The sequence below is a fragment of the Rattus rattus genome, chromosome 15, assembly GCF_011064425.1.
Source record: "Rattus rattus isolate New Zealand chromosome 15, Rrattus_CSIRO_v1, whole genome shotgun sequence".
Lineage (NCBI taxonomy): Eukaryota > Metazoa > Chordata > Mammalia > Rodentia > Muridae > Rattus > Rattus rattus.
This window is the reverse complement of record NC_046168.1, coordinates 65,514,615-65,540,674: the sequence shown is the minus strand read 5'-3', so window position 1 is coordinate 65,540,674 and position 26,060 is coordinate 65,514,615. Positions and strand designations below refer to the sequence as shown.

General features: G+C 46.3%; 1 protein-coding gene across 1 annotated transcript in view; it reads left to right on the top strand.

Moving 5' to 3' along the window:
* Positions 1–19,786, top strand: part of LOC116884601 (O-acyltransferase like protein) — a 52,302-nt gene extending 32,516 nt beyond the window's left edge. The window contains exons 8-15 of the mRNA XM_032885741.1: positions 275–376; positions 6,751–6,916; positions 8,611–8,690; positions 10,936–11,049; positions 14,085–14,217; positions 16,417–16,603; positions 17,890–18,032; positions 18,308–19,786. Of these exons, the coding sequence (XP_032741632.1) occupies positions 275–376; positions 6,751–6,916; positions 8,611–8,690; positions 10,936–11,049; positions 14,085–14,217; positions 16,417–16,603; positions 17,890–18,032; positions 18,308–18,409 (1,027 nt within the window). The 3' untranslated portion in view covers positions 18,410–19,786. The remainder of the gene's footprint in view (positions 1–274; positions 377–6,750; positions 6,917–8,610; positions 8,691–10,935; positions 11,050–14,084; positions 14,218–16,416; positions 16,604–17,889; positions 18,033–18,307) is intronic.
* Positions 19,787–26,060: the final 6,274 nt, after the last annotated feature.

Below are 26,060 nucleotides of genomic sequence, written 5' to 3'. Positions count from 1 at the left end.
CACCACTGTGGTCATTCGTGAGCACTTGTTGTCCCATTAGCCCATAGTGAGGAAGACACTGACTCTTGGCCAACAGGCTATGAATATGTTATGGAAGAAAAACAGAACCAACATGAAATAAAATAAGAGCCCCATGTCCAGAGTCTGCTGCTTCGAGACTTGGGGTGCCTTGTCTGAAGCGTCACTTAGTCTGTCCTGACGGAGACGGCTGCAGCCACTCACCAATGAGCTACATTATGGCTAACTCCTATGGCTACTCTTCTCTCTTTCTCAGTGGTTGGTTAAGTGCACGGTCATTTCTAAAGATGCACCGGAACACCAGCACAGGAATAACCCCTAGAGTCATTCTCAGATACTTTCTGAAACGCTTTACAAGGTAGGTTTATTTATGTATTGGTATGAAGTGAGTATTTCTTAATGTTTAACTGTGTTTGAAAGGAGTTTTTTTTTCCCTTAAGAAATAAACTGAAGGAAACAGTTTTCTTTCCTTAAGTAAATTTGGAATTGGCTGGATTAAAACAGTTTAACTTATCATTTTTTTTTTTTTTACCAGCAAACTCATTCTCAGCAGGCCAGAAGTAGTGTTTCATAGATGTCCTATTCGTTACTATGGGACCGATACTCTGCAGGGGAATTGACATAGCTGCAAGTGATCCTGGAAGTCGGAGTACCAGTGTAGTGATGAAAATAGCACACAGCAAAGAACAGTGCTGGGTGAGACAGGTCAGGGCCATGCTTCTTTATTAAGCAATGTGCTGTTGGTTGAAGCAGAAGACTTCTTATATTTTTGGTTGTGAGCCTAGCCTTTAACGGCTGAGCCATCTCTCCAGCCCGAAGCAGAAGACTTCTGATATTGGTTTAGATTATAGAGTAGTGATGGCAGTGATGTAATGAGATAGCTGGGGTGGCAGTGATGTAATGAGATAGCTGGGATGGCAGTGATGTAATGAGATGGCTGGGATGGCAGTGATGTAATGAGATAGCTGGGATGGCAGTGATGTAATGAGATGGCTGGGATGGCAGTGATGTAATGAGATAGCTGGAATTAAAGGCAAAAGACACTTCAGTTTCTGCTCTCCAGTCCTTCCATTTCCACACTTTCTCAGGCATGGCTGTACTGAGCCAGAACCCAGCTCCCAGTATTCCTATTCTAAATCCATTTTGTTATACCAGTCTGTATAGTCAGGGTTCCCTAGAGAAACAGAACCAATAAAATATATATTGGTATAATATAAATATACACACATACACATATACACATGTACATGTATATATACACACATGTATACATGCATATACATACATGTGCATATGTATATATATATATTTTTGTATATATATCCATGTATAAATGAATGAACATATATCACGTTGCCTATCCAAACAATTTACTAAATTGGCTTTCACTGAAATAGTAACAGCAGTTGTCCCATTCCTGAGAGGACGAGAGGATGAGAACCAGGTAGGTGTCAGTTCGAGAGGCTGTGTCTCAGCAGTGCCAAATGGCGTAGAGAATCTGAGAGCCGCTGGTTCTTAGTCCGTGACAGAAACCTAAAAATGTTGGCTCTGCTCTCAGCGAAGGAAGCATCAGCATCAGTGACAGGGTGAGTCAACCCAGCAGCAGAAGGGAAGGCCAAGTAGGCAAACGACCAAGGACTGCGCGCCCTTTGCGTCAGGACTGCTACACAAAGAAGCCACTGGCATTTGGGGTGGCGCTATCCACACCACTAAGGCTGTCAGGACAGTGCCTGAGTGGAGGCTCCCTTACTCAAGTGGTTCTAATTTGTGGCAAGTTGGTATTTAAACATCGCATTGTCACGAAATGGTTAAAATGATCCTCAGGACTGGGAAAATGGAGTGGGTAGGAACCAACACCGTAATTCCACTGCTGGCCTTGTGTCCCGGTTTAACCATGCACCAGCTCCGTGGTTGTCTCAGCCTTTCTGTATTTAGGTTTCCTTATCTATAAAATAAAATGAAGGGCCAGGGATGTAGCCCAGTTGGTAAAGAACTTGCCCGAAATGTCTGAAGGCCTGGGTTCTGTCTCAAACACCACGGAAATCTGGTGCGGCAGTTTAGACCTTATCGTCCTGGCCCTCGGGGGACTGGACAGTTCAAGGTCATCTTCACTACCTAGAGAGCTTGAGGTCAGACTGGGCTACTTGAGACCCTGTCTCAAAAACAAAACAAAGCAAAACAAAATGAATGCGTACTTATGTGCGTGCGTGCGTGCATGCGTACGTGCATGCGTATGTGCTGTGCGTACGTGCGTGCGTGCGAGCGAACATGCCCATGAAGAGCTTAGAAAGGTGCTTATTGGCTGTACACTCAGCAAATACAAGCTTCGTCCCTATTCTTGCTTAAGCCTTTTCTGCTTTTCTGTCTGTGAGGTAGGGACGAGGAGGAGGAGCTCGGAGAGGACCAGCACCGCTTCATTTCAATGTGGTTTTGTGGTTTCTTCTGAGCTTCATCAGTGCAGCGAGGGGGGGGGGTGGGGGGGGGGGGGCAGGATTTCCTCACCTTTGGGGCATGAGGCTCTGGTTAAGCAGCCTGTCTTGCCCGAGGTTTATTGGAATGGAAGGGATCTTCACGCAGGCCAGAGGTTCAAAGCAAATTAGTTGGGGGCTGAGGGAAGGGGAAGTGTGGTAGGTTAACCTGAAAAGCCTGTTTTGGCATAGGAAATGGGAGAAAGGCTTTTTTTCAGGCAGAGGGCTCCAAGGTGTGTGAGTGGGGGAGAGGGGTACAAGGGTGGGAGTGATGGGGTGGGGGCGGGTGGCTGACGCTGTGTGCAGGAAAGATGAAGTGTGGAACCCATGCTGGCCATTGGCAGTGGGACCAGGGCAGGGGACTGAAAGGAGCTGGATTTCCCAACCTAAGAAACAGGCCAGAGACAGTGGTGTTGTTGAAACAGAGAACTCTGGAAAGGTGGGGATTTGAGTGAGGGGGGGGGAGAGAACCAGTCCACCGTGAGCCAAAACTATTGAAAATTGGAGGTGGGTGGTGCCAACCACATTCTGGCCTTGTCCTTTCCAAGATCCCCAGGGACAGAACTGTCATGCCCACGACCACTGGGATGTTCTCATGCAAGAACTCATTGCTCCTGATCAGTAAGGATTCATTCCCTCAAGAGGAAAAGCGATAGGCTTAGTAGGACACATGCGCAACCTCAGCACTTGGGAGGTGGAAAGTTGGGGGATCAGGAGTTCAAGGCTAGCCTTGACTACCTCGTGATTTTGAGGTCAGCCTGGATTACATAAATTAAATTAAATTAAAACAAAACAAAACAAAACAACAAAAGGAGAGGGGCTAAGATGGCTTCACTATTGACTCTTCATAGGCCACAATGTATCAGGCGTAGTTCTAAGTAGGCGTTGTATTAACCGGATAAAAATCCTTACAGAGGGAGGTTACACCCTAGTGAGTACAGCTGTATAATAATAAACAGCACTAATGTGCGGTGTGCAGATAAACACAGGATAGACCAGTGACCTGAGAGCCATAACATGAGAATGTAGAGACAGAAGTGGGGGTGTTCACTGTCCTGAAGGGGAACCAGGGAATGTGACCTTTGTCTAGGGCTTTGAAAGAAGTGATATTATAACACACACACACACACACACACACACCACAGACACATACACATAGACACACAGACACACACACATACACACCACAGACACAGACACACACAGACACACACACCACAGACACACACATAGACACACACACACACAGACAGACACACACACACCACAGACACACACACAGACACACACACACACAGACACACACACACTACACACACACACACACACACACAAACACACACACACACACACACCACAGACACAACAAACACAGATACACACACCCCCCACAGACACAGACACAGACACACACACATAGACACACACACACAGACACACATAGACACACACACATAGACACACACACCACAGACACACACACATAGACAGACACACACACACCACAGACACAGACACAGACACACACACACACACACACACACACACACAGCAAAGAGCAATGTACTCTGGGGTAACAGAAGTGCAAAAGTCCCTAGATAGAGTGTGGTTGGAGTGCCTGTGGAAGCTGAAGTGCCCCAAGGCTCTTTGGTGGCAGGTGGGATGTGGGGGTCAGGGGGAGGAGTAGGGAGAGCAGTGGAGATGAGGTCAGATGAGGACAAAAGTAGAGGACTAGACTCCAGGGGCAGCCAAGCAATCTTGAGGTTATTCAATGACAGAAACCTTTAGAAAGTCCCGGCAGGGGAGGCATGGTGTCAGATGTGCAAACATTACTGCCAGGCAGCAAGTGCACTGGGATGGAGCAGGAGTGGGCAGTCAGGACGTGGGCTGGAAGCTGCTACTTTATAAGAAACTACACGCCTGGAGTTGCATGCCCTTGATCACTGTGCTCGGGGATAGAGGCTGTCTCTGAGTTTGAGGTCAGTCTGGTCTACAGAGCGAGTTCTACGACAGCCAAGGCTACATAGTGAGACCCTGTCTGGAAAGAAAGAGGAGGAAGAGGAGAAGGGAGAGAAAGAGAAGGAGGAGGGGGAAGAGGAGAACGGGGAGAAAGAAGAGGAAGGGAGAGAAGGAAGAGGAAGGGGAAGAGGAGTGGGAAAGAGGAGGAGAAGAGGAAGAGGAAAAGGGGGAGGAAGAAGAGGAAAATTCACTCACTCACTTTCTAGGTGTAAACTAGACTGGATATCGGCGGACGGGAAACTAGGGGGATGCTCTAGGGTCCCAGCACTGCATGGTCTCTCCATGTAGGAGCCACACTTAAAAGTTCACTGCTGGGGAGCAGGGGAGGTGGCTTAGTTGACATAGGCAACACCCTATTCTGCATGTGACTTTCTGATTTAATGTCATGGCACCAGCATATTCTCTATTAGCAGGACCCACACCTCTAGTGTTAAAGTTGGCCTATGGGGGGCACTGTATATAGAGAGCATTGTGTATTTAGATTGGCCCCACTAATAGATTGGAGGGTGTTTTCAAGATTTTTGCTTTCTTAGATGAGAAGGTAATATGTCTATATTTTGTGAACTTGGATGGGCAGGTCTATTGGAGCCTTAGGGAGACTGGCACCAAGTTACCTGCCTCTCCTCAGTGACATGGCTCAGTAATTCCATTCTTATCCCTTGAATGCTTACTGGGTACTCTTGTGTGAAGGATGCAGCCATGGCAGGACAGAGGACTTGGTATTAGCCTTCCGCCATGCTGGGCCGGGAATGGGCACCTTTAAGTGGAGCTGCTTTGAGTCCTGCCAGCTTCTTTCTGTCATGCTCTACCTATCCCCGGGCTCTTAGCCACGTGTTTGGAAGTGCTGTCGGATCATTGTCTCTGCCCTTCCTGAATAAAAAGCACCCTAACTTTCTAAATGTATTTTATTTATTTACTTGTTCGTTCCTGTGGTGGGGATCTTACCCAGTGTCTTCTTCATACTTAGCACCCCTTCTACCACTGAGACGCACCGTGTGTAGCTCAGAACATCTTTTAAAAGAGGGCTCCTGAGGCTGTGGGTGTGGTCAGTGACTGAATGCCCAGGTGTCCAAGTGAAACGCCTGGTGGGTATGGCAGCCCATCTGTAATTCTAGCCCCAGAAGACGGAGATAGGGGCTTCTCAGAGCAAGTAGGTCACCTAGACCAACCACATCATTAAGCTCTGGGTTAGTTTTAATGACTCCTGTGGAGGAGTGGTCAGAGATGATTCCCCTACAACCCTGTGCTCAGTCACACAAGTGCACAGGTACCTGCAGTCCACGGCGCAGGCACCAGTCGCCAGTCAGCTGAGGGATGCTCCTTGCATGGAGTGTATGCTGATCTCTGAAGAGGTAGTCAGAAAGGAAGACAGCCTGCTAACAATCTCTGTGTCTATCGGGCTAAAGAAGTGATACTAAATTTAGCTCATTGTAGTTAACTTTACTTTTCAAAGTGCAGCAACTGGGAAATGACTGGTATATTCTGTTACACATTCTGTTGCATCCCATTGACCTAGACCATTTTGTTTTTGTTTTTTTACATTTATTTGTTTACTTACAACAGGGTCTCATGTAGTCCAGACTGGCCTCTGTCTCACAGGGTAGTCGAGGATGGTCTTGAACTTCTGATCCTTCTGCTACTACCTCCTGAGTTGTGGGATTATAGGCATGTACCAACATGTCCACTTGATACCGTGCTAGAGATCAAACCCCCAGGGCTTTGTGCATGCTAGCAAAGAACTCTGCCAACTGGGCCATGCACCAGTCCTGGACCCTGTATATTAATCCTCAATGTATAGCTCTGTCAAATCTTGCATAGAAGGAGGGAGAGTGTGCGGCAGAGAAGGAGGAATGGGAGAGAAGTAAAGGAGGGAAGAAAGAAGCTTCCGTCTCATGAGGCACATGGGAAGAACATGAACTGGTACCCATTTTATGGACGAGTGACTGAGATCGAATCACCCGATTTCTTTGTGCTATGATTTGAGATCGGCAAGAACTAGTTGACTGGATTGTCTCAAATTCCCGAAAAGCTTTTGTTTCAGTGGTAACAGAGTTTTCTCAGCCAACATCAGTGCCTCTGTCTCTGTCACAGCACATGCTGGGTAGCTCAGCGAGACTATGACCCTCGACGGGCAGCCCAGCAACGTCCCAGGTTGCTTAGAGCATCCCTCCCACCTTCTGTGTGTCCACCGAGGCGAGTCCATGGCCTCCATGATGTTGCCTTCTCTCTTGTGTTTCTCTCCCAGGTTGCAGCTTCTTCACTTGTACTCTGTGTGCTTGCTGGTTGGTTTCTTCTCTTTTGTTCCCTGGGGACCTGTCTGGGAAGTGGCCCAGTTCCACTGGGATAACTGCCGGGAGGTTTGGTGGACGAATCTGCTGCTGCTGAATAACTTCCTGTCTGTGCAGAAAGCCGTGAGTTCCCAAGCGCTCTTTCGCAAGGGCCTATGGGTAGATGCAACGTGTCTCAGTCACATGGTCTGGGCAGTTTCCGAAGGGTCAACCTAAGTCACATCTCCTTGAGTTTTGGAGGCATGATATCAGCTAATGTAGGGGGTCCCTGATATAAAGCAAGAAAGGGTCGTAGTGGTGCTAATAAGGGGTGCACTGTCTGGGTATCAGGGCAGTTTCCCTGTTCCACTACTGTTCCTGAACCAGTCCAGAAGGCACACCATACCACGAAGGTTCAAGCCAGACTGCATGGAGCTGTTCAGAGCTATAAGATCTATGTCTACACAATCTATTAATGTGCTAAAACACCACAAACCAGAGACACTCTGAGAAGGAAAGAGTTGATTTGTCTTAGACATCCTGGGTCGCAGGTCACCACTGAGAGAAGTCGGGGCAGGATCTCAAGGCAGGAACCCAAGTGGAGACCATGGAGGCTTCATTGCTACCATAGCTTGCTTGGCCACATGCCTGGGGACCTCACCACCCACAGTGGGGCTGGGCCCTCCCGCCTCAGTCATTAACCAAGAAAATGTCCCCACAGACTTTTCTTGACAATGTCTACAGGCCAATATGACAGAGGCATTTTCTCGGCTTAAATTCAAAAGGCTGGCTTGTATCACATAAAATGAAAACCTAACTAGGATAATAATGAACTTAGAGCGACGGGAAATGAGGTAGCCATATTTCCATCATGTCCTTAATTCCCTCTACGGGTTGAAATGTGCGGCAGGCAGGTCCCTAATTCTTGCTGGGAGCCGCTCATGAGCTGGCCAAACCTGGCAGCTTTCGGGGACACCATTTGCAGATGAGGGCATGTCTGTGTCAGGGTCCCAGGAGACAGGTTGGGTCACTTTCCTGGATGCAGACTAGGTTGGGGCATTATAGAAATCAGACAAAACCAGGAGCCAGTTGCCCCTTTGAGTGGGAGCCCACCTTAGACTTTTGGAAGCAGAGGTGTCATGGCCCTCAACCCTCACCATTCATACTTTCTCCATGGCAAAAGTGTCTGTTTAACTGTGGCCAAAATTTCCCTCTCTGTTGAGGAAGTTTGGGCTCCCTTGGGCCCCGGGACCTGAGTGACAGGAAATTTGCCCCTTGGTATCGCCTTATATGGGATAAAACATGTCAACAATGGCTGGCTGGCCCCATTTCCCACAAGAACGGAGAGTGGGTAGCCCCACTCTCACCCCACCCCCATGGCTTCAGCCAGGCATCCACATTGGTTCTGGTGGGAACCCTGAGTGAGAGCCAAGCACTTACTTTCAAAGAACGCATCCCCACCCTCCCCCTCCCAAGTTGGGAGTGGGAACCAGGCAAGGGAAAGAACCCTCTTGGAATTCCCCTCTTGGAATTCCAGACAAACCTAAGGACAGCCACCTCCTACATTCCTGAATCGTGACCCCAGTCAGTTCCCATGGCTGTCCTAGGAGACAAGCTAAATTGGTTTTTTTTCCAAACAAGAGAGAAATAGGTCTGAATCTCCCCGGGACCTGTCCACTTGGTTCAAAGACTGATTTGAGGAATGAAGAAAATCTTGTTCCAGTTTCCTCTTGCAATGGAAGCCGCCCCACCCACCTGCTCAACTTGCTCACTTAGCAGACCCTAAACAGCCCTGTACCTGATCGGGAGGAGTACCAGTCACTTCTCTTTTTCCCCAGTGCAATGGCTGGACTTGGTACCTTGCCAGCGACTTCCAGTTCCACCTCATGACACCGCTGATCTTCTTAGTCCATGGAAAGTAGGTCTCAGACTTCTCCTCCCCCCCCCGCCCCTGCCCTTCCCTCCTCGCCCCCCTCCGCCCCCACCCAATGGGTCCTTTGGCCTGGAGCTCCCACCTACATTCCAGCTTTGTAGAAAGCAGCTTTTTAGAAGTTAGGAAATTAACTTTCTAGAAATGGAGCCGCCACTCCCCTCTCTACTGCCTCCTTCCGAGTCCTCTCCCGGCCGCACATAAATCAGTACGTTTCCCCAGATTTATCACCGGGGTGTGTAATGCTGGTGCTCAGCACTTTCCGCCCCAGCCGTCCACATAAACACGTCCGCGCATCGACACAGCGCACACACATCCGTCAGCTTCAGGATTTATATCCCATTTTCATGGTTGGGTATCTAGATGGTGCCCAATTTCTCACGATTATAAATGGCACTCTGATGACTGCCTTTGAACACTCCGCTTTTCCTTGTAGCCATTTCCACGGGGACCTATTTCTGTGTTGGAATTACCAGGTCAAAGGGTGGCAGCGATTCCTTAGAGCTTGTTACATACTGGGAGATCGCTCTCTGGAAAGCAGGGTGTAATTTACAGTGCCCTTAGCGACGTATCAACCAACCTGCTGCCCGGCAGCTTGTATTTATCGCCTTAATTTTGTTAGCTTTAGAAACCCTTTACAGTCTCGATAACTCACGGGGAGATTTATAGCTTGTCATTACTTAAAAAAAAAGAAATTTATTATTCTTTCTTGTTAAAATATGTGCTCCATTCGGGAAACACTAGAATTAAGAGAAAGGAAAATATTTACTCTAGTCTATCACTCATGGCAAACTAGGCCCCTTGTTAAGACCCGGGAAGCTGTCTTTCTGATTTTTTTTCCCACCCAGTGTTTTAAGACGAAAGCCTCTCCGCATCTTTTAAAGATCTTTTTCTTTTTTTTTTTTTAAGATTTATTTATTATATAAGTACACTTGTAGCTGTTTTCAGACACACCAGAAGAGGGCATCAGATCTCATTAAAGATGGTTGTGAGCCACCATGTGGTTGCTGGGATTTGAACTCAGGACCTCTGGAGGAACAGTCTGCTCTTAACCACTGAGCCATCTCTCCAGCCCAGAGCTCGTTTTTTGAACCCACATTTTACTGTATTATTTTACTAACTGTAAACAAAACCGTAGTGTCTGCTTAACATTCGATTTCTTGAATGAACTCAAGTATTTCTTGCATGGAAACTTAGATTGTTTCCAGTTTTATGCTTTCATAAGTAACTTCCCATGAGTACTTTCATGACAACCGTTTGTCTCCAACTCCAGGGTTTCTTCAGAACGCATATCCTGAGGGAAATTAGTGGGCCAAAGGGCATAAATGTCTTACAGCCCTTGTGTCGCAATGGGAGACGACTTCCAAAACAAACAAAACCCCCAAACACAAGAGTGTTCCCCATTTCTGAGCCTCGGCAGATCCTCACAGCCCCAATCCTGCCTGGTTCTGCTCTGAGTAGCCAGATCAGAGTGCTTAACTCAGAGGCCATGTCTTCAGACCATTTCCTTGCCACAGAATCCCGAAGTATGAGAGCTGGGATTTCTTCACGCGCAACCCAAGAGTTCAGGAGTTGATGTGTGTAGACACCGACGGAGCAGAAGATACTGGGGAAATACTTTTCTCCTACACCCCTCAGAGAGGTCTGAGGCAGATTACATAAAACTATAGAACATTCTGGAAGAATTGGGTGCTGGCCACCTCAGCAGCTGGTCTTGTAATGGCTCTCCCTTCCTGTTTCTCTTCCCCACTACCATGTGAACCTCCCATAGTTAGACATTTCTCTCAGGCTTGGCTTATGCTAGCAAGGAGAGCTGGGTTCTCCTCCCTGCTCTATTTTCCCTCCCCTTCCCTGGAGTGGGTGGCTGAGTCAAATCTGTGTCCCATCTTCCCTTGAACAAATCATTTCTCTCCTTAGTCAACCACCACTGATGTCCTTATAGTATTCTGTAGAGGAAAGGCGATGTCCCAAGAATGGGGACGTCTGGGGGGCTGGGGAGGTGAGCAGATAAGGACGCTATTACTATCCCTGTCTAGAAGAGGACCCCAACTTCAAGGTCCTGTGCACGGTCTCACTGCTGCTCAGTGGTCAAGATCAGGCAGTCCAGGAATTCCAAGCCCACCCAGTTTTTCCTGCTGGGTTAAAGTCCCTGCTTCCTCTCTTGAAAGCAAGGCCACAGGGCTCCCAGAATTGTGTGCTGAAGGGCGTTCCTTCTCTGCCCTCTCTTCTACAGAAGTAAACGTGCCCTCGTCCTCCTCGGGGGCCTGCTGTTCCTGGCGTCTTCCACTGCCACTGCTCTGCTCACCGTGGCTTATAAACTTCCGGTGTCATCTCCGTCAGCAGCCAGGTAACACGGTTCCAGCTTGGTCCTCTGTCCCTTGACTGCCCTCCCCAGGGGCAGGATACCTTAGGGAGGTCTGCAGAATGACCTCGGGTTGCTTGCCCTGTGCCCATCAACGTATGGAAAAACCGGGTTAGACACCTTCGATCTGGATGGAAGTTCCAAATTTTCCTTTCAATTTGCAGGGGATTCAGCTGGGGAGGAGGGGTAAATGCATCCGCTCAAGAAAATGTTTCTCAGAGGACAGGAGCACCCCCATGTGGCTGAGGTGGGGATCTCCTTTAGTGTAGATTCCTTGCAGGAAGGAGAAACTGAACCCATAAGGAAGTTGGGGTTACTTCTTCAGGGTCACACAGGACCTAAGGGGGTGGCATAGGTGTTATTTGAACCGAAGACCTACGTCTCTAAGCTCTTTCGCCTCCACAATAAGCTACTCACGATTCTACCACATAACTCACTGTGCTAAACGGCAGCTAGACTCTTCTCAATTCATAAGTCAGAACTGCAGAAGTGAAACCCAGGTAAGCCAGTTGATTCACTCAGACTCATCCAAAAGGCATCGGACTCCAGCCTTTTACTCACTGACTTCAGACTAGCCACATGGGGCTCTCCCAGGCCTGTACGGCTGTTGTTCTCCGGGTATTGAAGGGTCTCCCATTAGCCTCTAAGATCCGGCAGGGTTGCCACCCACACTTCTTTCAGATGTTGGTGGAAATGTGATATTTTCCAAAGCAGCCTCCACTGACCCTTAACGAAGCCAGCCTGGGGGTCTCTGGGAAGATAGCTCAGCCAGTGCTTGCAAAAGCAAGCACAGGGACCTGGAACAGGAGAGTGCACGCTCGTAATCCCGTGCTGTGATGTGGAGACAGTAGATCCTGGGGCTTGCAGGCCAGCCAGCCTAACCTACTTGGTGATTTCTAGGCCAATAAAAGGCCATCTCTAAACAAACAGCAATAAACAAGCAACAACAATAACAACGTGGCTCAGAGAGTAAAGGTGCTTGCTATAAACCCGAGGACCTAAGTTTAATCCTGTTTAACTTCTTAAGTGTGATGGGAGGAGAGAATGGGTTCTCCTGCAAGCTGTTGACTCACCCCCATATCTGCATCGTGGTGAATACACATGGGCACACACCAAAAAAAAAAAAAAAAAAAAAAAAAAAAAAAATTAAAAAGATGGACCTGGGGAACTATCTAAGGCTGCTGTCATCTGGCATTTATATGGAAAGACTGCATGTGAGTCTACACACACACACACACACACACACACACAGAGACACACACACAGACACACATACACAGACACACACACAGACACACACACACACAGACACACACACACACACACACACACACAGACACACACACACACAGACACACACACACACACAGAGACACACACACACACACACACACACACACACACTGTGGCCCATAATGATACATAAGTGCTCTGTTTGTACTGTGAGTTCACTGCAAGTCTCCTGCCTCAGAGAGCATAATGCCCTTTTCCATGTCATGTAGCCTGCTTTTATAGTGTCCTGATGACAGAGGAGGCATCTTTCTTACGCCTGGCCTTGTGTTTCTTTTTTTTTTTTTCAGAGCTGGGGACCGAACCCAGGGCCTTGTGCTTGCTAGGCAAGTGCTCTACCACTGAGCTAAATCCCCAACCCCTAGCCTTGTGTTTCTTAACTCTAGAGCCTCATTAAGGCTCATTAAAGTCCCTCAGGGAGAACTTTTTTGTTGGTACTTTTTTTTTGATATGTATGTACGTGTGTATGTATGGTGTGTGTGTGTGTGTGTGTGTGTGTGTGTGTGTGTGTGTGTGTGTGTGTGTATGAGACAGTGTTCTTTCTGTAACTCAGGTTGGCCTCAAATACACTGAGCAATGCATGCTGGCCTTGAACTCACAATCCTTTTGGCTCAGTCTCCCAAATGCTGGCATTAGAGGCATGTACCTCTACTGTAGCTTTCAGGTCCAGCAGAAGCTTCCCATCCTAACTTGGACCAACTGAATTAGATTTTCTGGTGCTGGGGCCCAAAGAAATGACTTTAACAAGAGCTCTTAGTCACAGCTGAAGAACCACTCACTAATCTTCGAGCAACTTCACCCCCTTTGGTCATCTCCGTGTGGGTCTCATGGAGCCTCAGCTGAATCTGTCTTCCAGCCTCTGTCGGAAACAGCAAAAACTTCCCAGCAGACATTCTCATGCTACTCTCTCTGGAGTGCCAGGGAGCATGGACAATTCTCAGCCCTAGGTCCCATGTCCAGATTCTGATTTGGTGACCCTGGGCGTCACCTGGACATTTGCGATAGACTCTCACTGTAGGTGGTCCTTCTCAAACTTGAGGGACACTGATCACTTGGAGGGTGTCATCCTCCAAGTGCATCCACCATCCAGCAGATGCATGTCCACTGCCAACCTCCTCCTCTTCAGTGTTCCTAGGGAAGGCATGAGTTTGATCCCTAATACGTTCTCAGGTCACTAGCAACATTGCTACTGATGCCAGAGGACATAGTTGGGAATTACAGCAGCATTAACTTCCTCCTCCTTTTTTTTTTTTTTTTTTTTTTTTGAGACAGGGCCTCTCTACGCAGCCTGTCCTAGGACTAGTTATGTAGACCAGGTTGACTGACCCAGAATTCACAAAGATCCACCTGCCTGTGCTTCCCAATTTCTGGGATTAAAAGCGTACCACCATGCCCCGGCTTTCCAATGTCTCTGGCTTGTTTGGAACTCCTCTTCTTTCACAGAATTTTCTACATTCCCAGAGGAAGTGGGTGAGCCACCATGAATGAGTATTTAAAACAAATGAAGTCATCCTGTGTCCTCGAGATATGGGTATGGAGCCCAAGGGGATTTAGAATCTAAACAAACCAGCCGTGACCCAAGGGCCTAGAGTCTAGGGTTTAGGCAGTCACTGGGTGCAGATCATTATTGGGAAATCTGACTCTAGACTTGTGGGCTAGCTCAGAGGGCATTCCCTTTTCCTCATCCAGTCAAAGCTGAGTGTTTGCCTCGCTCCCTACTTGTTTTTCAGTGAAAATGAGACTGTACTGTATTTCTCAGAGTATTACACCAAGCCCTACTGTCGCTGCGGCCCGTTCCTTGTGGGCCTCTTCCTGAGCATGTTCATGCATTCAGACCACCCTACAGACGTTCTCAGAACTAAGGTACGCTGTCCCCTTGTTGCCCCTGTAAGGGCACGTGGCTGACTGGGATTGGCTTGGCTCTTCAAGGCCAAGTACAGTAGGTGGAGTCAGGCTGCTGGATTTGTTGCCGTGCTGCCATATGTTATGTGTCCATACTAAAGCTTGAGGAGGACACTTCTAGCCTGAGTCCTGTTCTCCTTTCCGAGCCAAAAAATGAAGAGTTCAATGGCACCATTGGGCACAGCTGTTGCCTCCAAGGCCTCTGCTGGTCTGACCTTCATCGGCCTTAGCTTTGTCATAGACAGTTCAGAGTAGAGGCTCTCCTCCTTGGGAAATCTTGTATCACTCACAGTAACATCAAGAAATAGGATTTTCTGGGTGTGATGGTACATGTCTGTAATCCCAGCACTCAGGAGGACCAGGAGGATTGCTGGCTCCAGCCTGGGGCGACATAATGAGAATCTTTTTTTTTTTTTTTTTTTTTTTAATCACCCTAACAAACAAGCAAGCAAACAAAAAGAATCATCAGGACAAGTGGCTGTTTGGAAGAGTGTATCCATCCCCCATTGGCATTTTAGTGTTCTGAAAATGTATTATCTGGCTGTAGGTTATAACACAGCACCATCAAAGAGATCCTTGAACACAGCCCAGGTCACAGGAGGCTCCAGGGAGAAGAGGGTGTTAACCAAGGGGAGATAAGATGACGCATTGGGCAGCCACGTCAGTGTCAGGGTTGGGGACATGGGGCTAGGGACACAGACAGGCTGAGCTGGAAAAGCAACTCAGTTGGGAAAAATTAGGATTCTGGTTCCTACTGGAAGAGGCAGAGCATACAGTGGCTGGAAGAGGTGAGACAGGAAGGGCCCTGTGAGCAGACAGGAAGGGCCCTGTGAGCAGACAGGCAGGCCAGGAGCTGGGACAGGATAGACCCAGGAGTGTGTCTGGAGATTGTAGGCCTGTTGACACCAAAGAATTAGCAGAGGGCAAATGGTTTAGACGGATTTAGTGGCAAGCCCCTTGTCAGTTTACTTTCCTTCCACACAGCCCAAACTAGAGCAGATCGTTGAGCTCCAAGCAGGTCTCAGAGACAAAACAGTAGGCAGCCTCTTACATCAGCATAGCCTTCAAGACAGCCTAACCATCGGCGTACAGAGAAACAAGAAAGCCTTGGAAGATAGGTCTGGGTTGAAGAGATCAAGGGATGCGGCGTCAGATCCAAGACTTAACCCAAGCCGAGATTTAACTCGCATTTGTTTTTTGAGCTGGAAGTTGCTCTCTCTTCGTGTTCCTCAAGGTGACTCCTCCATGCCCCTGAGGCATCCTCTATGATTAAAGGACAGAGCGGGACATTAGGAGTGGACGGAATGTTGAGAAAGAAAGCTTCCTTTTAACTGATTATATATTTGTGAGAAACTGAAAGAAAAAGTGTGAGAGGTCCTTTAGCCAGACTTTGCCCCAGGCACCATGCCAAGGGACCTGTGACCTGTTATCATCCCCAGGATCTGACATCGCCGCTCAACCCATAGACCTTAGACGTCCAGTTCCCCTGTATGTTTCTGTATGTCTGCGTGTCATTCTGGGTGTTGCTGTCCTGTGTAGGGATTTGTGCATGTGACCACAGTCGGGGAACTGGGCTCTTCTCTTACCACAAGCCCTTAAACCCTCAACCCTCAATCCTCCCTGCTTTCCTCTGAGTAGACTGAGGCTTATGAAAAAGGGAAGTGTATATGAGAAGCAGAGCGACCGTTGGGGATGGGAAGGCGTCCAGAGGGAGGGGAGATGGGATATGTGTGCATTAGTAGGGAGCGAATAGGATCTAAGCACATCACGTTCACGCATCCAAGCGTCACAATGACCTAATGACAGTTGAACCTGCAGAGTCAATAGGCCACTCAATAGGTCATTTTGCACAGCGACACTTCCGTTTTTGAGGTAGGGTCTCTCTATGTAGCCCAGCTGGCCTTGAACTCATAGTTCTGACTCGGTCTCTGGTGCAACGGGATTATAGGCATATGCAACGATCACAACTAGCTCGTCGCATCCCGTCGTAGTAACACACCCTTGACCCCCCTGGTGGCTAAGCCCTGCCTACCACTAAGCTGATATTTTAGTCAAATCCATAGCGACTGAGGTTTACACACAGAGAGCTGAAGTGACCAAAATGGCACCAGTGAGCATATACAAAATGACGCCGTGATTCCTGCCTCTTGTTCCCCTCAGATGCAGGCCGTGCTGGGCTGGGCTTCCTCTCTGATGACTCTCTTTGCAGTTGTTGCCCTGGCGTACGTAGTGGACGATACCTCTCCAACCTCTTCTGTGCCTGCTGCCATCTACCAGGCCCTGCACCGGACCCTGTGGGCAGCAGCTGTCGGCTGGGTTGTCTTTGCCTGTCAGGAAGGCTATGGAGGTAGGAGGGGGCCACTGGCTTTGCTCTTGGGCTCACACCTTGTTCCAGAGGGCGACAAAGTTAAAATACAAGCAGTGTACCCAGAGGTAGGGATGGATAATTGATGCCAACCCAGAAAGAGCAGTTTGTCTCTATTCTTGGGGGGAAATCACTCTCACACATTATTTTTAACCCTTTGTGTTGGTTTATGTACTAAGGTAGGTCCTGAAAGACAAGGTTTGGGCCTCTCTAGGGAAGGTAGTTTAGAGGCTAGACATGAAGTATGAAAAATAGTGAGAAAATGATATCATATACTAACAAGGACAAGGTTCTGGTCACAGCCGCCTCAGGCCTTGGTTTCCATCTGAGGAGAGGAGCCTAGTTACTAAGATCCTTTCTATAACCAGGGAGAATGTTTTTTGTGCGGCTGGCTTTGATGTGTAGAGGGGCAGGCAGATGAAGGACATATATATAGAGAAAGGAATTTCCTCCTGATTATAGATCTGTTCTAGACTCCTGACATTTTCCTCCCCTTATCCTCTCTATTTGGCCTGGAGGAGGTAATCATCAAACACCACCCAGGCATCATCCAGAAAAACCTATCTTTGTCTCCATACTTTCTTGGATCCTTAAAGCCATGGAACAGAGCCACGGAGAAGCAAGACAGCTGTGTACTCCAGGGGCCCTGTTGGATGAGTTTGGAGTTAGGCTGTGGATGAAAGTACTCATCCTCAGCCAAGGTGGTGGGAACTCGGCAGGTGGTCTTGGCCACCCCTGCTGACAGAGCAGTGTATTCCAGGCCTCCTGGAAGCAGTCACTAAAGGGCCCCCAGGAACTAGCAGTGGCCGAGGGCTGGGCTGAGTGTCTCCGGGTTTACTCACATAATTGCATGAGTGTGTTGGTGCATTTGTTTTGCGTCAGACAATGTTCTATACATTTAGGGTCCAGCAATAGATAAGAAAGAATTCCTTTCTTGCAAGGCATCGTAGTAAGGTGGTGGCCCGAAAGAGGCGAGGAGACAGATGCCAGAGACAGAACAGGGCTAGAGAGATGACTTAAGGGTTTATCGCCAACACACCTAAGTTGGTCCTAGCACCCATGGGCAGCTTACAACCACCTCCATCTCGAGCTTCAGAGGGTCCAGCACCTTCTTCCGGTCTCCAAGGGACACATGCACATATGCGTGCACACACACACACACACACACACACACACACACACACTTTAAAAAGAGAATCCCTGCCATGTGTCAGGTAGCATCAGGGACCAGAGGCCTGTGACTGCGTGACTCTGTCTTTCCCCCCCAGGTCCCGTGAAGCGCTTGCTTTCTTGTGGCATCTGGGGTCTCCCTGCTAGCATAAGCTATGCTTGCTACCTCGTACACCCCATTGTGATCATCCTCTATAATGGACTGCAGGAGACCCTTATTCACTACACAGACACCAACATGGTAAGCAAGTGCCTGGCCCTTGGTCCTTCCCTGGCTCCGCCACTCGCTCTTCGTGAGCACAGCTGGCTCTGTTAGAAGCTGGCTCTGTGTCGTTCTTTTTTTAAAGTTGTTCTCTGATTTAGGAGGAGGGCAGGGCTTTAGTCTAGGGTAAACTTTAAATGTTTGGGACCCTTTTTTTCGTGCTCCACTTCGTGGCATTGGGATAGCATAGTTTCAGATTCAAACATGGGGAGGCCATGGAATAAGCTATGTCCACTGTCCCCCTTTTTCTGCAGTTCTATCTTTTCTCTGGACACTGTGTGCTGACCTTCCTCTGTGGGCTGGCCCTGACCCTGTTCATCGAGCGGCCATGGCAAGAACTGAAGTGGGGCCTGTGAATGACCAGTGCCTGCTGGACCCTGAGCGTTCCAACGGAAACCCAAGAGAACCACAGGCCCTCTGCTGGTGACAAACGGAGGCAGTGGACACTGTGGTCCTTAGAAGGAATGTGAATCTGATTTTTTGTGAACATTTACTGTGTACAACAAAGACAGATAACCTGTGTTCTCTCTAAAAAGCAAATCTATGATGTTTTTTGTACTTGTACAATAATCTTTCTTTCTCTTGGATTGGATTTGATTTTCTGTATCAGTGACTGTCTACTGTTAAAGGGTTAAAATGGAGGCCAGGCCCAAAGCCTTACAGTCATGGTCTTTCTCCTCCATGACCTTAGCTTTTCGTGATTTGAAAACAAAATGTAATATAAACTACTTTTTAATAAACTTGCATGTTAAAGAAAAACAAAACTTAAACTCAACCAATCAGCGGTAGCCAAAAATTTACATAACTAGGAATTCTCCAATGGGAAGAGTCCAAATAACAGCTGTGAAGTTGTAACCAATCCCATGTGACATGCCTGGGCCACACAGGGGTTGGAGCTGCCCAGTAACAACTGGCATTTGCTCAAATACACCGAGCGCTTTACTGCACCTCAGTTGACATTTTAACATTAAGCAGTTGCCTAATGCGGTACACATATCATAATTTGAGCCTCGAAGCTCAAGTGGTTTATAATCTCTTATTCTCATGAATGTCACACACATAGTTTCCCCCTACATCCTATAGTAATCCCTGTACCTCAAAGTTTTGCCTTTTTAGAGAGATCGATTTCCAGGGTCACTGAGGTCACTGAGGTACGAGGCACCAGCCTGATGACCAGTGTCCTTCTAAAAAGAGACACACATAGAAAAAAGATGAACACACTGAAGGAAGATGACCCAGCATCTTCTGTTTCAGGAAGGACCAAACACTTCTGGAAGCTGTGAGAAGCCTGTTTTAGAGCTCTAGAGAAGTGTGGACACACACACACACACACACACACACACACACACACACACACACACACACACACACACACACAGAACATCTGGCCGCCAGTGTGAGGACAGACAGACATTTCTATTGTTTTAAGCCACTTGGTTGTAGTATTTTGATACAGCAGCCCTAGGAAGCTATAGTGTTCCTCTTAATCTACAGAGGATACATTTTAGGAGGTCCCCCTCCCTGCTCCCCCGGAGATGGATGGCTGAAGGTGCAGATTATCAACCCCCATGTGCCCTGTTTCTCTGTATTCATGTATGCCTATGATAAAGTGTAACTTGTGAATTAGGCAAAGGAAGAAACAACAACTAGTGGTAAATACCTCATGCTAGGATGGCTATAATATACTGTGTAACTTTGTAATCAATATGTTGCAATAAATGTTTTGCGAATGCAGTCCCTCCACTCTTAAAGGGAGCCCTTGGTGCTGTCTTTCTTTACTGTCTGAATTGCCAGCATCGCTATTCGAGCTTATTCACACTCGGAGTTACCTAGACATAAACTCTGTGGCACTGAGATGTCTTGTCAATCTGGGACAGTCAGACCAAGGGGTGATCCGCCTTCGGGGAGGATATGGGTAGAGACTTCATCATAAACTCCTCTCGGGGAGGGAGTGGAAAAAGGAATTGTTTCTGAAAGTTTCTTCTTCCACATTTGGGCAGTGTGTAACTGTGAGTAGCTGTGGGGAAGAAAAAATGCCAGGGAGAGTCGGACTGTTGGTAAACCAACAAAATAAGACAAAAACCCAAGAGTGGTGGGGTTGCTGGGTGCTCACATCTGTACGCATTCTCTTTGTAGTTTAGTAAACATGGAAGGAAAACCATTGCCAGGCAAGCCGTCTAAAAACACCAGATCCTCCAATTCCTCCAATATGACATAGGAGAGCTCACCTTGGCACAACTTCTGAGGTCTGGTCCCTCCTGTGGGCAGAACTGGCCTGAACTAAGGAAAATTCAAACTTTACCTTAGTATTTCAGGCTCCCCTGTGATCCAGCCGCCAAACTGGCTTTTAGGCAACTCTGACCTTCAGCGAGTTCCTCGAGCGCCCCCTGGTGGACTCGCAGGCAATGAGCTCTCAAGCATTTTCTAAGTATGTAGTTATTTTTACATTTTGTGGGGGGTTGAGGTGAGAGGGTCTTTCTCTCGCCAACTCCTCTCATGTTCCTTTCACTCCCTATCAATTCCATGACCTTGTCTTTGTTTTTATTACAAACATACATGTAGAAACACACACAGACACACACACAGGAGTGGGGCTTTGGGAGATTTTCCCATTCATGATGGAATGTCAGCAAGACTGTGGGGGTCTCGGTTAGGTGTCCGTATTGTCGAGATTTAATGGGCGCCGCTTCCCTGTCATATTAAGACCGTGCTACCTTGCAGCAGACATTCAGTAAACCTTGGGACCTCACGAGAGCAACTGAGGGCTGGGGGCATGGCTGGGTAACTGCCGACATGGCTGGGCTCCCTTGGGAGATGGCTGATCGGCCAGTATTGTCTGCCGTCCAATCAGTAGACACATGCTTCCAGTAGTGTAAGGCTCTAGACATAGGACACATAAGAATGGATTTCTAGTGCCTTCCAAAGCTTTCTTTGCAAGACCTTTTTTATGATGGGGGAAAAAAAATTCCCTTTTATTGTAGTTCCCTAAACATGAAGGAAGAATAAAGAAAACTTACTTTTGGACCTTGTTTTCTATGTGGAAAAATAAAACTTAGAGAACGTTCGAAATTAGCAGAACCCTAAAACAGCCATTTAAAAGCCTATGGTATTTATGAGACAATTAAAAATTTAAGAATCAGTAAGTCTTTGACGATAGTTGAACGCATAGCATTTCCTGCCATAATGGTATTGTGGTTATGTTTATCTTAAAGGCCTTTATTTTTAAATACATATTGAGATATTTATGGCTAAAGTTGTATAATAAAATCTGGTTTCTGCCTCCAAATACTATTGGAAAGGAGAGTCTCTGAGGATTGGCAGGATGGGTCACGGACCTGGTTTTTCAAGCCGGTCAGTGGGTTTATGGGACTCCATTACACATTTTCTTCAGTTTTGTATGTGTTTGGAATCCACGTAGTAATGAAAAAAGACAAATATATAGACTAGCACTTTCAAAGAAGACCAGTTTGTGGATGGATGTGTCCACCAGTTCTTCAAAGTTCTGAAATCTGTGTCAGTTTCTTACGGTCTACCCAGCATCTACGGAGAAACACTGGTGAGGTGTGAACAATGCTTCTGTCTTATGGTTTCCATCACTGTGAAGAGACACCATGGTCACAGCAACTCTTATAAAGGACATCAAATTGAAGCTGGCTTACAGCTCAGAGGTTCAGGCCATTAACACCATGGAGGGAAGCAAGCCAGCATGCCGGCAGACACGGTGCTGGAGAAGGAGCTCAGAATGGACAGGCAACAGGAACGGAACTAGCTTGAGATTCTGAGACCTCAAAGCCCACTCCCCACAGTGACACACTTGCTCCAGCAAAGCCACACCTATTCCAACAAGACCACGCCTTCTAACAGTGCCACTCCCTGTGGGTCAAGCATTCAAACGCATGAGTCTATGAAGGCCATTTCTATTCAAACTACCCCAGCCTACAAAATCTGATGGTATCCCCACAGCACCTCAACTACTATCTGGGAGCTGGCCAAGCTTGCTGCTAAGACTACAGAGTCCATTTAGAGTGCAAATGATCTCAACAGGGCCACGTACTGAAAAGGATTCTCTGCCTCGTTCATGTTACCCATACTGCTTCAGGCGTTGAAGCCACACCATTAGTGGTTCAAACGTATGTTCTAGTCTGCTTTCTGTTACTGTGACAAATACCATTATCCCAAAACAATTTGGGGACCAAATGGTTTATTTCTGTTTATACTTCCAGGTAGCTGTCCATCACCGACAGAAGTCAGGGCAGAAGCTTAAAGCCTGAGTAGAGGTAGAAACTATGGAAGAAAAGCTGCCCTTGTGGCTAATTACTCTACTGAACCTAACCCATTTTCAGGACTGCAAACTTCATTTGGTGACGAGAGATGTACAGCTACCCACCATTTGGTTATTTCATTTATATATAAATATATTTTTAGAAGCTTCTACTTTATTAGGTCCCCATACCTCCCCTCACATGGCCCTTAAGCTTAGATATCTTTCCCTATATACCCTCCCTGGTCCCCTCTTCTCTCCCCATCCCCACTTGATCCCCCCATTCCAGTCTTCCAGCCATAACAATCCATTGACCTTTCCCAGGGAGATTTATCTTTCCCTCCCAATGCCTTTCTCTATCATTGACTTAACAGCTAATATCCACATGTAAGTTAACATATATGGTAATATTTGTATTTCTGGGACTGGAGCTCCTTGTTCACGATGATATTTTTTCTAGTTTCATCCATTTACCTGCAATAGCTTCATCTTTTTAACAGCCAAATAATATTCCATTGTGTAAATGGACCACATTTCTTTCTGTGGATGGACATCTAGAATATTTCCAGTTTCTGAACACTACGGATAAAGAAGCAATGACCATGGTTGAGCAAGTGGTCTCTGTTAGGATGTAGAGTCTTGTGTAATATGCCCAAGGGTGGTCTAGCTGGATCTTGAGGTGGATTGTTTCCCATCGTCCTGAGGAGTGGCCATACTGATTTCCATAGTGACCCCATAAGTCTGCACTCCCATCAGCCATGGATGCATGTGGTCCTTACTCCATATCCTCACCAGCATAAAATGAGTTCTTTATATATTTTGGATGTTAGCCCTCTATGGGATATGTAGTTGCTAAACATCGTTTTCTACTCTGTAGGTTGCCACTTTGTCCAAAGGACACTGTCTTTTGCATAACAAAGCCTTTCAGTGTCATGAGGTCCCACTCATTAGTTGTTGATCTTAGTACCTGTGCTGTTGGTGTTCTGTCCAGAAAATTTTCCTATGCTAATATGCTCAAGACTGTTTCCCACTTCCCCTTCTGTCAGGTTCAGTATATCTGGTTTTACATTGAGGTCTTTGATCCATTTGGATCGCGTTAATAAGTACAGATCAATAAGTATGGATTTATTAGAGTTCTTCTACATGCAGCACCAAGTTTGATCATCACTTTATTGAAGATGCTATCGTCTTTTTCCTGTGTGTTTTTTAATTCTTTATTTAAAAAAAACCACTGCCCATAGTATGTTGATTTAAGTCTGGGTCTTCACTTTGATTCCATTGATTAGCATGATCACTCTTGTGCCGATACCGTGGTGTTTTTATGACTATAGCTCTCTAGTGACACTTCAAATTGGGGATGGTGAGACCTCCATCAGTTCTTTTTATCTTTCCGGCTTGTTTTAGCTATTCTAGGCATTTTGTTTTTCCATATAAGCTGAAATCTGTTCTTTCAAGATCTTGAGGAATTGTGTTGGAATTTTGATGGAAATGCCATCGAATCTGTGGGTTGTTTTTTGTATGATGGCCATTTTCATTTAGCAATCCTACCAATCCATGATCATGGGAGATATTTCCATCTTCTGATATCTTCTTTAATGTCTTTTTAAAAATAATATGTTTTTTTAAAGATATATTTATTGTATATATGTGAGTATACTGTCACTATCTTCAGACACACCAGAAGAGGGCATCAGATCCCATTACAAATGGTTGTGAGCCACCATGTGGTTGCTGGGAATTAAACTCAGGACCTCTGGAAGAGCAGTCAGTGCTCTTAACCACTGAGCCATCTCTCCAGCCCTTCTTTAACTTTTTAAAGTTTGTATGATATAAGCTTTTCATTTGCTTGGTGAGAGTTATCCCAATTTTTTTCTTTTCTTCTTCTTCTTCTTCTTCTTCTTCTTCTTCTTCTTCTTCTTCTTCTTCTTCTTCTTCTTCTTCTTCTTCTTCTTCTTCTTCCTCTTCCTCTTCCTCTTCCTCTTCTTCTTCCTCTTCTTCTTCTTCTTCCTCTTCTTCTTCCTCTTCTTCTTCTTCTTCTTCTTCTTCTTCTTCTTCTTCTTCTTCTTCTTCTTCTTCTTCTTCTTCTTCTTCTTCTTCTTCTTCTTCTTCTTCTCCTCCTCCTCCTCCTCCTCCTCCTCCTCCTCCTCCTCCTCCTCCTCCTCCTCCTCCTTCTTCTTTTTTTACTATTTGAGGCTATTGTGAAAGATATTGTTCTCTGATTTCTTTCTCTGTCATTTGTATATAGGAAGGTTTTTGTACACTAATTTTGTAACCTGCTACTTTGCCCAAAATGTGTAGCATCTGTAGAAAACTGGTGGAGTTTTCAGGGTCCTTTATGTATACAATCATATCATCTGAAAGTAAAGATACTTTGACTTCTTCCATTTCTCTTTGTATCCCCTTAATCTCCTTCAATTGTTTTATTACTCTATCTTGGCCTTCAAGTACTACATTGATTAGGTTTGGAGAGAGTAGAGAACCTCAGTGAAAATGCTTTGAGTTTCTCTCCATTTAAGTTGACGTTGGCGATGGGTTTGCTGTAACATGTCCTTATTATGTTGATTTGTGTCCCTTGTATCCATAATCTCTCTAGGATTTTTATCATGAAGGGATGTTGGATTTTTGTCAAAGACCTTTTCCACATCTACTGGGATGGTCATGTGGTTTTTGTCTTTCAGTCTGGTAGATTACATTTATTTATTTATGTATATTGAACCATCCCTGTACCTTTAGGATGAAGCCTAATTGATTGTGATGGGTGATCTTTTTGATGTGTTCTTGAATTTGGCTAGCAATTTTTTTTTTTACATATCTTTGCTTCTATTTTCTTAAGGGAAATTGGTCTGTAATTGTCTTTGTTGGGTCTTTATGTGGTTTGGGAGTCAGGACAACTATGACCTCATAAAATGAATTGGGTAATGTCATTTCTGTTTCTATCTGGTGGAATAATTTGAAAAGCTATTGGCATGAACTCTTCTTTGAAAGTCTGGTAGAATTCTGTGCTAATATCATCTATTCCTGAGTGGTTTTGGTTGGTAGACTTTTAATTACTGCTTCTATTTCATTAGAGGTTATAGGTCTTTTAAAATTCCTTATCCGATCTTGATTTAATGTTGGTAAGTTTTATGTATTGAGAAAATTATCCATTACTTTTTGATTTTCCAACTTGGTGTTACGTATGTTTTTAAAGTATGCCCCGTCGTGGATTGCCCTGGTGCTGTTTGTATTTTGATGCTGATTCCGCTTCCCTAAGAGGGGCTGCCTCTGACAAGGAGTGAATTACATACTCAGGTGACATCATATGAACCTTCTCCCCATTTTAACTTGTAAAATAAAGGCTAGAGTCAGTGATTGGGCAGGGGAAGGGAAAGGTGGAGAAAAAGGTTTTGGAGAAAGAGGGAGAGAAAGGAGGAGGAGAGAGAGAGGAAGACAGAAGAGGAGGTAGAAGGAAGATGGAGATGAAGCCCGTGGTCTGGAGAAACCGCAGGTTATAAGAGATCTCCTAGCTGGGGAATAGAGTAGGGCAGTGGCGGATCTGCCTAATCTAGGCGTGTAGCTTGTATCCATATTAACTGAGTTATGATTTCATTGCGTGGGCTTATTTGGGTTGGAGATTTACCACAACAATGACCTTTTGTGGTCACAGCCTATTTTTCATTTCTAATTTTGTTAATTTGGATATTCTTTCTCCACCTTGTGGTTAGTTCAGATAAGGGTTTGTCGATCTTGGTGATTTCCCCAAAGAA